Raw genomic sequence first — 12,748 nt, 5'->3', positions numbered from 1 at the left:
GCTTTAGGACGTCCCCATGGTATCCCTGTGGATCTCTATGGACCCCGAAGAAGAAATTAGAGTTATGGTAGACTTACCTAGATAAGTCCTTTTCTTCGAGGTCCAAAGAGCACCCACCCTGACGCACCTGGCTTCATTGGGTGTTTTTCTTTCTGGCACAGATTCCCTCATCTTGTGTAAAAGTTTCTGGTGCACGATTGTTCTTCCTTATCCTGTTTCCTTCTCCTGCCTTTAGGCTTGCTAACTAAACTGAAGTCCTATGGCTAGGGGAGGGATATATATGGAGGGGGACAAGGGGCATTCTGGAAGCCAAAGCTTCAACTGTTTGGTGCCTGGTCTTCCAACCATAATATCCCTGTGGACCCTATGGACCTCCAAAGAAAAGGAGTTATCTAGGCAAGTCTACCATAACTCTAGATTTTCTATATAATGTTGTTTTTTTCTGGGTTCAACAGTGTTTTTTTTTTTTGTTTTGTTTTGTTCTGTTTTTTTTCATTGTTATACCCAACACTCTGCTTAAATTATTATATGCAAGAGTTAACATAAAATTAAAATAAGTTTGTTTCCAAAACATTAAAAATAAAATATTTTTTTTTTAACTATTACATTTGGTGGTTGTTTGTTTGATTATAGCATTTCATTATATAGAGTAGTTATTTTGAATGCATATCATTAATTCCTAACAGATGCCATGTTTTAATTTCATGGTAAAAACAGTCCTCAAAATTGTAGCAGGCTTTGCTGTGCAGAGTTACGCAGTATGCTTTAAGCCTATTATTATAACCATAACAAAATAGGAAGAACATTCCTACATTGTGAAAGGCACTTGCGTGTATTAGGATGCATATTCTGTTAAATTATATGCATGGCTTCGTTGGTGATTTGAAGACTTTCTTAACTAAATCTTTTAGAATATAGCGGCATTGTATTTCATGCTGAACCAAAACCCTTGGCCATAGATACATGAGACCATTATTTTCCTTCATTCACAAGTGGCTTTGGCTAGCCTTCCATTACTTTGCAATCTTTCAGTAAAGTTTGAAAGAATCGACTGAATTGCCAGTAGTTCCTAAATCAGTGGCAATAATATTGTAATGTCAACAGCTACAATTAAAACCGTTAAAACAACACAGGCCTGCAATGGAAAAATTGTCTGACAATAAATAGCTAATTTTTGGGTACTGTTTTCAGAAAACATACTAAAGTTCCATCACATGCCACTTTTCCTCAAACTCAAATGTTCATTTTTAGTATTTCCAGAATTAATGTATCAAGCTTTAAAATGCATATTGCATTATAGCGCTTTGAGAATTTTTTTTTTTTATACCATCATTTGATCAAGTTTTGAAGACTAAGCATTCTAAGAACAAAGGTATAGGGACCAACACTGGATCAAAAAGGAGTTGCTCCACAGGGTAACATTACAACATGGAAGCAAAAATGTAGTATGGCAAAGTTTGGTTGAGCCAGAGAGAGTCCTCCTGCCTCCACAGCATATCAAGCTTAGATTGATGAAACCATTTGTAAAGGCTCTGTCAAAAGGAGTGGGTTTTCAATACCTGCGCAACAAGTTTCCAGGACTGTCAGAAGCAAAGTGAAAGGAGGTGTGTTTGTTGGTCCAGAAATTCGGAAACTAATGAAAGACAGTGTTTGAAGCAATAATGGAAACTGTTTACAACTTCTTTGAAAGCTCCTTAGGCCTTTTTCAACAAATTTATTGGGAACAATAAGGACCCTATTTAAGTGTATTGTGGAATACATGCAGATGTAGTACAAAGACTTGGGGTGCTCAATGAGTTTATAGATGCACTTCCTGAATTCTCATCTAGACTATTTCTCAGATAATCTTGGTGCTTTAAGTGAAGAGCAGGGGCGAGATTTCATCAAGATATCAATAAGATGGAACGCAGATACCAGGGTAGGTGGATCGTCAACATGATTGTGGACTGCTCATAGATGCTGCACAGAGAAGAGCCACAAACTGTCTACAAGAGAAAATGTACCAAAAGGATCTTCTAGTGGAAAAAGGAAAAGGCAGTATAAGGACTTGCAAACATGCATAAACTATTTTTTATGGTTTTTACAACGTCCGAATGGATTGCAATCAATTTTGTGCAAAAAACTATTTTTAATTTATTTTATTTTTTTACAAATACGATTCTACCAGAATACGTATCCCATATTTTCACATGCACATCAGGAGGTTTTCCCGTCGCTAAGTGAATCTGCCCTATGTGCTTGTAAATGCAATTTGGGAAGTACAGTCTAATAATGTGGAAATATATTTGTAAATAAGTATAATACATAATTTAAAGCTTATCTTTATTTGGGTAGCAGTCATACTATTAACATTATAAATTAGTGAGATCTTGACCTTTTCTGCATTATCAATGGAATCTACGCACCTAAGGGAAAAATGATGTTCGTGGGTTGTATAGAAACCGCATGGCACTGTATATGGAATTGTTCAGACTCTGCTTAATATGAGAGCTGTATTCAAAATGAGGAAGTGTTCAAATTTGTGGGAGAGGGGCAGTAACTGAATCGGCTGGTTTGTTCCTGATCCGGGGAGTATTTAGCTGTCATTATAGCGCAGATCAATCAATACCTCTTGTTATCACAGTCCTCTCAGGGCCACTGGCACAGTTGGAAAATTGTTAAGTTTTAATGCTGTTGGAAAAACAGCCCTCAATCGTCATATCAAATCATTTTTAGGAAAACAAACTGGTGTCATTGTTCCGTGACCGTTGTAAAGTGCCCCAGTACAGCTGTTTTATTTCTCTCCTAAATATATATTGTACTTCTGGTTTAACAGTTTACATGCTTCCTGCAGTATTACCATATGCCATATGAATCGTTGCATTGCTGATGGTCACGCATTTCAGAGGGTGTTTTTTTTTGCAACTGCGTATGCATGAAAATGTGTAAAGACTCGTACAGCACATGCACTACAGTGTTTGGTCAAAGGCGGTGTAGCGATCAAGTGGACGATATCAGAAATGATGTGGAAAAGTGATGGGTGTTCCTGGGCGATGATTGGGGGGTTGCTCAAAACAAATAAAAAAATGGTCTGGTTAGTGGGAGTGTTGTGGTTGTCAATGCAAGCTACTATGTTCACAGACGTACAATGCGGTCATAAGAGGCCATAGTCCAATGGAGAAACTGCTCCTGCTATAGGGCTGTTGCAAGTTTCGGTGGAGAAAGACGCACCATTCTCTTATAGTGTGCATGGGTGCTAAATGTGGGCGTCTCTGTCCTTGCACATTCGGTTGAATGGATGTGCGCAAGGGATGGAGTTTCTATCAGCATTTGCATAAAGTCGCAGATGGGTGACCGAAAAGAGACGCTGCTGCATGTGACTCAGAATCGGGCCCTTTTGTCTCGGCATACTATGGGGTATATTCTATTCTGCTTGAGTTCCTGCTGGGGGCACTTCCAGGTGTTACAGTAAGTAAAACATTGCTACTTTTTGCTTACACCTCTATAAGTAATAATAAGCAATGTTTCTTACCTGTAAGGTCCCACAAGTCTCCTGACTCAGACTGAATTGCCTATTTTATCTGCCAGGTGGGAATTTTTTGGAAAATGTAATTTTAAAAGCCACAACCATAAATGACAAACTATATGATATGCTATTGCTAATGTTTGTTGATGATGGATATTGCTACTGGCATATTTAAACAAGAGCTAAAATGACAGTTTACTTATAAGGCAGAATTGAGTTTAGAAATATCACATCTGCTGGTACCATACTCCATATTGACATTTGTAAGCATTATAATCGAGATCAGTTGGTTGAGGAATAACACCATCTCTTGACCACTATTGAATGCTACTTTGGGTACAGAAACTTTGGGGAGTTTTTTGTGGTGCAAGTATTTAAAACCGTGTTAAAAACGGAATGCTGTTTGTACATTCCAATAGTCACACTGTAACAGGAAATCACAGTGACCTCCCCATGTAATGTTACTAGGGATTTCCTTGAGAGCAACAGACCTTTCTCCTTTGGTTAGGATAACAAAACTGGCTATGTTATGCAATACATTACTGTTATGCTGGGTACACACTTAACGATTTGTGCACCCAGCGATATGACTCACAACCGCACCACCAACATATCAGGCGGCCTGTACACATTGCACAATCCAGTGCCCGACCTCCCGATATGGCTGCACCCCGCTGCATGGGGTCTTCAACCGGATTGTCAGATTGCGCTACATGTAGGGCTGATCTGACGACCAACCAGAAGCGCACAAGGACCGTACAGGTTGAGTCTTCCATATCGAAATATTCCGAAATGCTGAATTTTTTTAGCATGACTGGGATAGTGAAACCTTTGCTTTTTGATGGTTCAATGTACACAAACTTTGTTTAAGGCACCAATTTATTAAAAATATTGTATAAAATTACCTTCAGGCTCTGTAGAGGGTGTATATGAAACATAAATGAATTTCATTTATGTACAAACTTTGTTTTGAGCCACAAAATTATTGAAAATATTGTCCAAAATTATTGAAAATATTGTCTAAAATTACCTGCAGGCTGTGTGTATATTCAACATAAATGCTTTCTGTGTTTAGATATTTCATTATGCTATGCAAATATTCCAAAATACAGAATATTCCGATATGCAAAAAATACCCCTGGTCCCAAGCATTTTGGATATGGGAGACTCAACCTGTAAACATATACAGATGTGCATAATTTGTCAGCCCTGATCCACCGGATCGTGCGATAGACATATCGTCTAATGTGTATCCACCATTAGTTTCATGCTGATCTGGATCTGTTAGTAACTACTATTACAATCAGGGCTATTTTTCTGGAAAAATGGATTCAGGAACTGTGGGTGGAGCTATTGGGGGTGGATCAATAGAAAAGCTCTGTATGTATAATATATCATTTTAGAGACCGAGAAGAATGCACTCAAGTTTTATTTTAAAGTCCCTTTTATCTCATGGAAAATACATTTTGGCCCAGGACATTGTCATAGTTAATGTGAGTTACAGGAGTTTCTGCTGACAAATAGCACTGGTTACATTACAACTTATACAGTTTGTTAGTAATACAAATAAGGGACCTATTAGAAGTTTCTTCTTTTTAAACTTTAATTTCATAGCTATCCTAAGATTTCTCTAAATATGTAAAAAAAAAAAAAAAAAATGAGTAAAAAAATATTGAAAAGTTATACTTTTTATTTTCTTGATCTTTCTGTAGCCAATGTATGTAAAATAAAAGCTGTATATTTCAATAAAAGAAACCCTGTGCGTCGAAAATGTATCGGTAAGTCTCAACGTGACGTGACTAGGACGCACCAGCAGACTCTGCTGATTTGTTGTCACTTGTATATCTGTGTGCAACTACTGGTGCATCCTTTTTGGCTAAAAAAGATGCTAGTAGAGTAGCACGGGACCTGGTAGCTTACTTATGCTAGGCAAGTCGCGCTGCGTGGCTTATTTAGGCTAGATTTTATTATTTTTTATTTATTACCAGTTATTTATATAGTGCACACATATTCCGCCGCGCTTTACAGAGAATATTTTTGCCATTCACATCAGTCCCTGCCCCAGTGGAGCTTACACTCTATGATCCTTATCACATGCTCACACACATACTGTACACACTACTGTTAATTTATGTTGGGAGCCAATTAACCTACCAGTATATTTTTGGAGTGTGGGAGGAAACCGGAGTACCCGGATGAAACCCACGCAAGCACAGGGAGAATGTACAAACTCCGCACAGATAGGGCTGTGGTGGGAATCGAACCCATGACCTCAGTACTGTGAGGCCAGTTTGTCATGTGGCCTCACACTCTCCTACTTTTGTCCCTCGCTCCTGTCTCTTATCCCCTTTGCTGTCAGAGGCATGTGTCCCGTGCCAGCATGCCATTAGGGGAAGGAACATGGAAAGGATTTAAGGTCCCCATACACTGCACGATATAAGTGCCGATCTGACGGATCGGCACGATATAGGTGCTATATCGTGCCGTGTATCGGCACGATATCGTACCTGATATCGTGCTGCGCGCTCCCGCGGGGTCATACATCGCACCCCCAGATCTTCCTGCAAAACAATCTGCAACGTACGATCCCATTCAGATGAAGGAGGGGGAAGCCAGCAGAACGTGCGGTCTGCGGGGACCGCACGATGAATCGGCATTTGCTCTACACTGTGCATCGCACCGTGTATGGGTACCTTTACACTTTTTTTTTTTACTGGCATCTTATAACTGTCATATACTGTTCTGGAACATGAGTTTAAGATAAAGATTTGAGGTTAAACTAATAAATTAACATTTTATGTACGGGGTGGGGAATCACTTTCTATGATCCAGTAACTAAGATATTCATCCTAGTATGCTACCAAAATATAGGTCTATATTAAAGGAAAAAACGACACAAATGTTAGTTGTTAGTCAGTGCGTTAGGATGTATGTGTTCCAGGCCTGTAAATGTTGTCATCTTCCTTCTCTCTCCAGATGCTGCTGTTTCTTCAAAAGAAGGAAGAGGAAAAATATTCAGCAAAAATGACTTCAACTTTTCCAAGTCTTGAAATGTTAACATAGAGCAGGTGTACTTTCTTTCCAGACAGCAGAGTCCCTTCTGCAAGCAACAGCATAGGCCACACGGAGCAGTGAGTGCTTTACTCTTTCCCATATTATCTGCTTCTTCTTGGACGTGACATAAAATGAAGAGAGCCACTCTGCAATCTGCAGGCCATAGCTAGCAAGTGGAAAAGTGGAAGTTGTTGCTTCTCAGAAGTGAGACACTGCAATACTGGAAGTAAACTTAAAACAAAATGCAAATGAAACCTTACATGTTAACTTAAACCAAAGTGGAGTTCTGTGTTGGAGGCAAAGAGAAACCATGCATTATATCCCTCCTCTCTTCTTTCATCCAGGACTCGGACTGAGCGTGAGAGTATGTTATACATAGATGTAAAGTTTATTAACCTTTGCATTGAACTTTATTTTCTATCTCTGGCTATGCTAAGCCATAATGGTAGGGAAATCTGCTTCACTCTCCAAAAATTAATACTCCCTCATATTGTATCTTGCTGTTTGCTATTTAAAGGTTCAGTCTCTTGTAACATAAAACAAGTTATTAGCTAAACAAAATAATTTTTTTTATAGCTTTTTAAACTCTGGTTTTGCTATGGATAGTGTCATCGCAGACTGGTGTATCCATGGTATATTGTAACAGGAACCTGGCAGGGAATGGGCATGAGAAGATAACACTGGGGTCCAGGGGCAGTTATACATAACACATAAAAGCAGGGCACTACCTTTTCTATGCCGCCTTCAGTGAATTATACCTTACAGTTCTAACGCTGCTTCCATTATAACCTATGAATATGCACATGTTGCCATTGGGTTGGGTATGGAATACCAGTGGAATCCAGATACGGTTAGGATATCAAGACTTGTCTGTAAATACCCTACCCCCATAGTGCCTAGCCCTCCCCCTAACCCCACTACTTACCGTAGGGACGCCGGCCCCAGGATTTCAACTACCTCCCGTTGCCATTACCTAATATTTTTTACATTTAATTGTGCATTAAAGCAAGCTGCAAGTCATGCTTATTATTTTTACAAGTATGTAAACATGATAATGCATTTTATTATGAGACTAAAACAAAGTACAAGATATGAAATATAAAGGCACAGCTGTGATATTTGTGGGAACAAAAATATTATTTAATTCCCATAATTGGTAGAGGAAAACACCAGTATTGAAACGCAATAAAAAACATCCCACAGGAAACTGGTAAACGCACCCTTTTGCAAATTCGATTCAGAATGCGCACACTACAGTACATAGCCAAAACACTAGAAATGGAGGTAAATATGCGATCACTGCAAATCAAGTGAGTACTGAAATAACACCCTTCTAATATGATTTTCAGTTTATTCTACACCATTTTGTCAGAATGTCATTCATCATAAAAGTTCAAATTTTATTCAGACAAATTGTTTTATTATTAATGTATATGGCACCACCATTTTAGGTACTGTTGTACAGATAATAATTGTCACATATCAGTCCCTGCCCCATTGGAGTTTACAGTCTATTTATTCTTTAACACAAAAGCACACTAGGGTAAATTTTGTCTGAAACCAATTAACCTACAAATATGTTTCTGGAGTGTGTGGTGAAACCCATCTAAACATGAAAAGAACATACAAACTCCACACAGACCCTGGCTTGGAATTGAGTTCATGTACCCTGGATGGTCTTTAAATTGAAAAACTTCACAGCGTTCAGAAAATTACCAGTGTGCTTAGAAATGCACTTTCCTTTTCAAAGTAGAGCAGGAAGATGCAAAATGTGTAGCATAAGTATAGAGATGAGGCCGAACAAATTTGAAGTCCTTTTGTGAGGAGAAAATGCTGTGTGCCCTCTCACAGATCATATAACACTTCTGGAAATGTGCCCACTCCATTCAATATCTTATATAAATTTTGTCTTCCTGTTTAAACAAAATTCTATTTTTGCATAAGGGTTCAAAAGTTTACACACTTGGGCAGATAGAGGATTCCTCACAAAGTACGTATTAGGTGCACAACACATTTCATAAATTAGGTACAGTAACGTGAGCCAAGGAGAGACTGAACCTTTAAATATGTTGTTGCTTTTTATGTTGATTGATCCTTTGGGTCTGACCTAAATTATTTCATCTTAGGAATTCTATTTCTTACATGTCACTGTTGACCGTTTATTTGTCATTGATACATTCTAGTTTCATTTTGGACTTTCATTTTATTTAGACCATTTTGGACTCTCAATAAAATGTGAACATTGCATAAACCAACTTCTCACCATATGAAGCATAAAATGGCTTTATAATGGAGCAAATATAATTGTACTTAATTCGGTAACAAAGCCTGATATCTTAGTGGACATACTGTATCTAAACATTGGTGCTCGGGCAATTGCAAAAGCTCGCTGTCATGCTGGGCATACACTGTCAGATAAAATGCCTGTACGACATACAGTTTATCTGGCAGCGTGACCACCTGCAGATATCTCTGGCATACACTGTGAGATATCTGTGTATTGGCCCCTGATATATGCGCTCCTTCCCTGGGCAGAAGACATTTCCCCATTCCTTCCCTGTGAAGGAACAGGGGTAATGTCTGTTAGTGCATATACTACCCAATGTGGCTGACTTTTAACTTGCAGAATATCACATCAGATGGACATGCTGGACGAGCCGGCATGAAAGAGCTCCTCGATATTTATTTTAGCGTCTGCTGCAAACACACCAAAAATTATTGGGAGGATTCGCTGGTATCGGGCGGTTCAGCTCGATAATTGTGTAGTGTATGCCCAGCATAACCGATGGCAGCCAACCAGGTGTCTAGCTTTCATCTTTCTAGTTTATAAAAATAGACTCTTGTGGCTATTGGTTACAGTATCTTTTTGCAGTTACCTGTGTGCCATTTTTCAGAATTATGGCCCCTTATGTTCGCTTTTACAGTAAATGATGTATTTCTGATTTAGTAAAAAAAAGCCTTTGCATTAATGCATATATATTGTATTTTATTCTTAGTGTATTTTTAAAACCTTTTGTTAAAAACTAAAGCAGGAAAACCCAATACTGAAGAAGGATGTATAAAGTGAGTCAAGAAGTGTTCTTATTTTTATAGTCCTTTATGGCAGAGTGACTTGTTATTGTGAAATTATATGTGGATATCTGTATACATCTTTTAGCCATTTTTATATATCTAGCTTATGAAACTATTTTAGTTGGGTCTGACTTGAACTAAAAAATTGTATATATCAGATATTTATGTGCAAAGACATTTTTAGTCTTAAAAATAATTACATAAAGTGATCTACAACTGCGACACTTACTGAGACTGTCTTTAGAAGCGTGTCTTTTTCTTTTTTTTAGACTTCATATTAACTGTTTTCACACCTGTCCTTTACTGACCTGTAACATTGTAAGTTATCTTTTTATGAGTTCATACTGTTCTGTCATGGTGAAATTGGATCCACCTGAAGGACAAACTGTGCCACTGTCTGGTTTCTCTTGTGGTAAGATACAGTGAACTCTTGTCTGATTATGTTCACATTGCATGACAAGACAATGAGTAAAGGAGAGGGGAAACAAAGAGCATTAGCTACAGACCACAAACAAATTATTAGAAATATCATAACCAGCACATAATACAGTATTCATCTGTCCTTAAATCAGCAATGTTTATTATACATTAATGTTCTTAATAAAAATGTACTATTGTCTAAAAGTTCAGATTGGCTTGGATTTGAGTAAAAGTTATGATGTAGCAATTCTCTGATTGGGGTGGTTCCTCCAATGGTCCCAGCAGTGCGCTTCTCTTTTATTTGCCTGATTCAAACAGGCAGTGGTGCTGTCAATAATTCATAAGGGATGAGTCCCAACAGCCATTCAGCCTGTTAGAATTAAGCCGGCGTTAGTAAGAGAGGGGAGTTCAGCGCTGCACTGCTCGAAGGACTTTGATAGGTCAGAGGATCACTGTACCAAAGATAAATACAACTCTATATATATATATATATATATATATATATAAAATCATATTTTATCATATCTTATTGATCCATCCAAAACTAAACTTAGGATTTCTTTTCAGATGGTAAAAGGATGACTCCACACAAAACTATGTAGACATTTATTAACAAAGTAGCAATTAGTATAAATGCAAAATGAAACCTGAAACACCATTGTCAAATGCTAGGAAAATGCCTTATGAAGTCTATATACAGGGTTAATGAGTGTCTATTACATTGTTTGCCCAAATTTATATTAGTCACAGGAATTCTTGGCAAGTAGACTTGATACCTACAACAATGAAGGATGCTTCTCAGGTGGGTAACTAGTGATGTGTGAGCTGTGCCGCCTTCCAGGGAGCAGGACCCAGGAGGGGCCGTCATCACAATCCCATTTGGTTTGCAGGGTGCCTTGAGTAGAGAGCACATATATTCAACATGTGGCCCTCCAACTGCTGTGGAACTACACATCCCAGCATGCCCTGCTGCCGTTTTAACATGCCCTCCTAGCAAAACTGGAGCATCTGCATCTTATAGAGCGGTCTGGGGAACATCCTTTGGAAGCTTCGGACACACCTTAGAGAAGGCATAGTGCTGTGCTGACCAAAATGGGCCAAAATGAACCCTGGGCGCTGCTCAAAGTCAATATCAACTGTGATAGTGGATGGAACAGATTGTATAAATGCAAGGTTAACAATTTAACGTATACGTATATTATATAGAACCAATAGATTCTGAAATCACAATGGTTGCTGCAGGTCCAAACAGGCTAGTCACCCATAAAGAGGTAGAACCAAAGAGAAAAGAATTTTAGGACTGTACAAATGAGTTAAAAAAAAATTACTGGGTTAAAAAAAATGGGCAATTCTATCTGTACATGCCGCTCATTTTAAGCTCACATCTACATGCTTTTTCTATATGGTGCTATGCCATGGTCAGGGTTTGCAAGGAGCACTGAACATGCAAGGTGTATATTGTTGAGCTCCAACAACAAATGCTTTACGCATCATCTGTGTTATTTATGATCTCTGCCGTCCATATGCATGGGCTGGCAGCTTTATTTTGAGGCACTATCCTCTAAATATGGCGTCACATTACAATTCACACATTTTACTCCTTGTTTACAGTTTGATACCTGATTTCTGTATTGGCTATGGATGATGTAAGGATTGCCCTAACATGTTGTTTTTAGCATTTATCTCTTGTAATTGATTTAACATCAGTACTTTTTCAGTTAGCTCTTTGTAAATGATCATTGATGACTGTATGGCACATAGCATGCTTTATACATTTTTGCACTCCATTTATATTGGTTAGGTTTTCTAATAAATGATTTGTGGAAAATGGCAAGTTCTGCTTTGTTCATCCTTTTTCTCATTCCATGTTTACACATTTATTAGAGGGTAATAAGTATGTTAAACTGTTGTTCTGTTTTCTGTCTTCAATCAAGTATTTCAGCTATATTATAGTTTTCTATGTTTAAGGGCCCCATACATTTAACAGATTCTCCGATCGGAAATGCCGACCGGCGGCCATTGATGTTCGCCGATCCTGTAGAGGATCAGTGAAATTCTACATGTTAAGTCATCGATTTGCCAATCACTATCATATTTTGATTGTGATCGGAAAATCTGTGAAATCCAACATGTTCGATTTCACCGATCCTCCAAGCTTGACATCTGGGGATCGCCAAATTGTGACAATCAGTCGCTGGTGTAAGGAGACCTTTAACTCTCATCAGTCTAACTGTGTTGCTACATTCATGACTCCATTTTTAAACAAGCTTATGTATTGTTTGTTATATGTATTTGTCTTCTCTGTTTGTTTTTTTAAAACGAAGATAGACTTTAAATCTTTTCAAACAGACGTCAGGAGGAAAAACGTCTAGTTTTCATGTGAAATGCCACAGGGCTACGTAAAGTTGTCCATGAGCAAAACAATATCCACTTAGGTCAACTCCAGCCACATTAAATGTCTGTCCCTGTGCAATACTTATTATGCCAAAGCAGACTCTTACCGGGAATTGGACTCGTTTTGAAATTAAAGAATTGTTTTTCACATAAATGAAATAGGAACGGTAATAAAAAGTAAAAACTAAAATTTTGTATCGGTGAACAGGGCTAACATAATTTTTTCTGAAGAAATCAGGTAACGTATAAAATAAAGTCCATCATTGTGCTATATCTTTAACAGCTTAGGCAGCGTAAGCTTCA

General features: G+C 38.1%; 1 protein-coding gene across 1 annotated transcript in view; it reads left to right on the top strand.

The window, feature by feature from the left end:
- Positions 1 to 11,879, top strand: part of CSNK1G2 (casein kinase 1 gamma 2) — a 79,230-nt gene extending 67,351 nt beyond the window's left edge. Inside the window, exon 12 of the mRNA XM_088452945.1 lies at positions 6,482 to 11,879. Within this exon, the coding sequence (XP_088309071.1) occupies positions 6,482 to 6,533 (52 nt within the window). The 3' untranslated portion in view covers positions 6,534 to 11,879. The remainder of the gene's footprint in view (positions 1 to 6,481) is intronic.
- The last annotated feature ends 869 nt before the right edge of the window (positions 11,880 to 12,748 follow it).

The sequence above is a fragment of the Taudactylus pleione genome, unplaced genomic scaffold (genome assembly GCF_031769625.1).
Source record: "Taudactylus pleione unplaced genomic scaffold, aTauple2 ptg000560l, whole genome shotgun sequence".
Taxonomy (NCBI): Eukaryota; Metazoa; Chordata; class Amphibia; order Anura; family Myobatrachidae; genus Taudactylus; species Taudactylus pleione.
The sequence above is the reverse complement of the archived record's forward strand: the minus strand, read 5'-3'. Positions and strand labels throughout refer to the sequence as shown.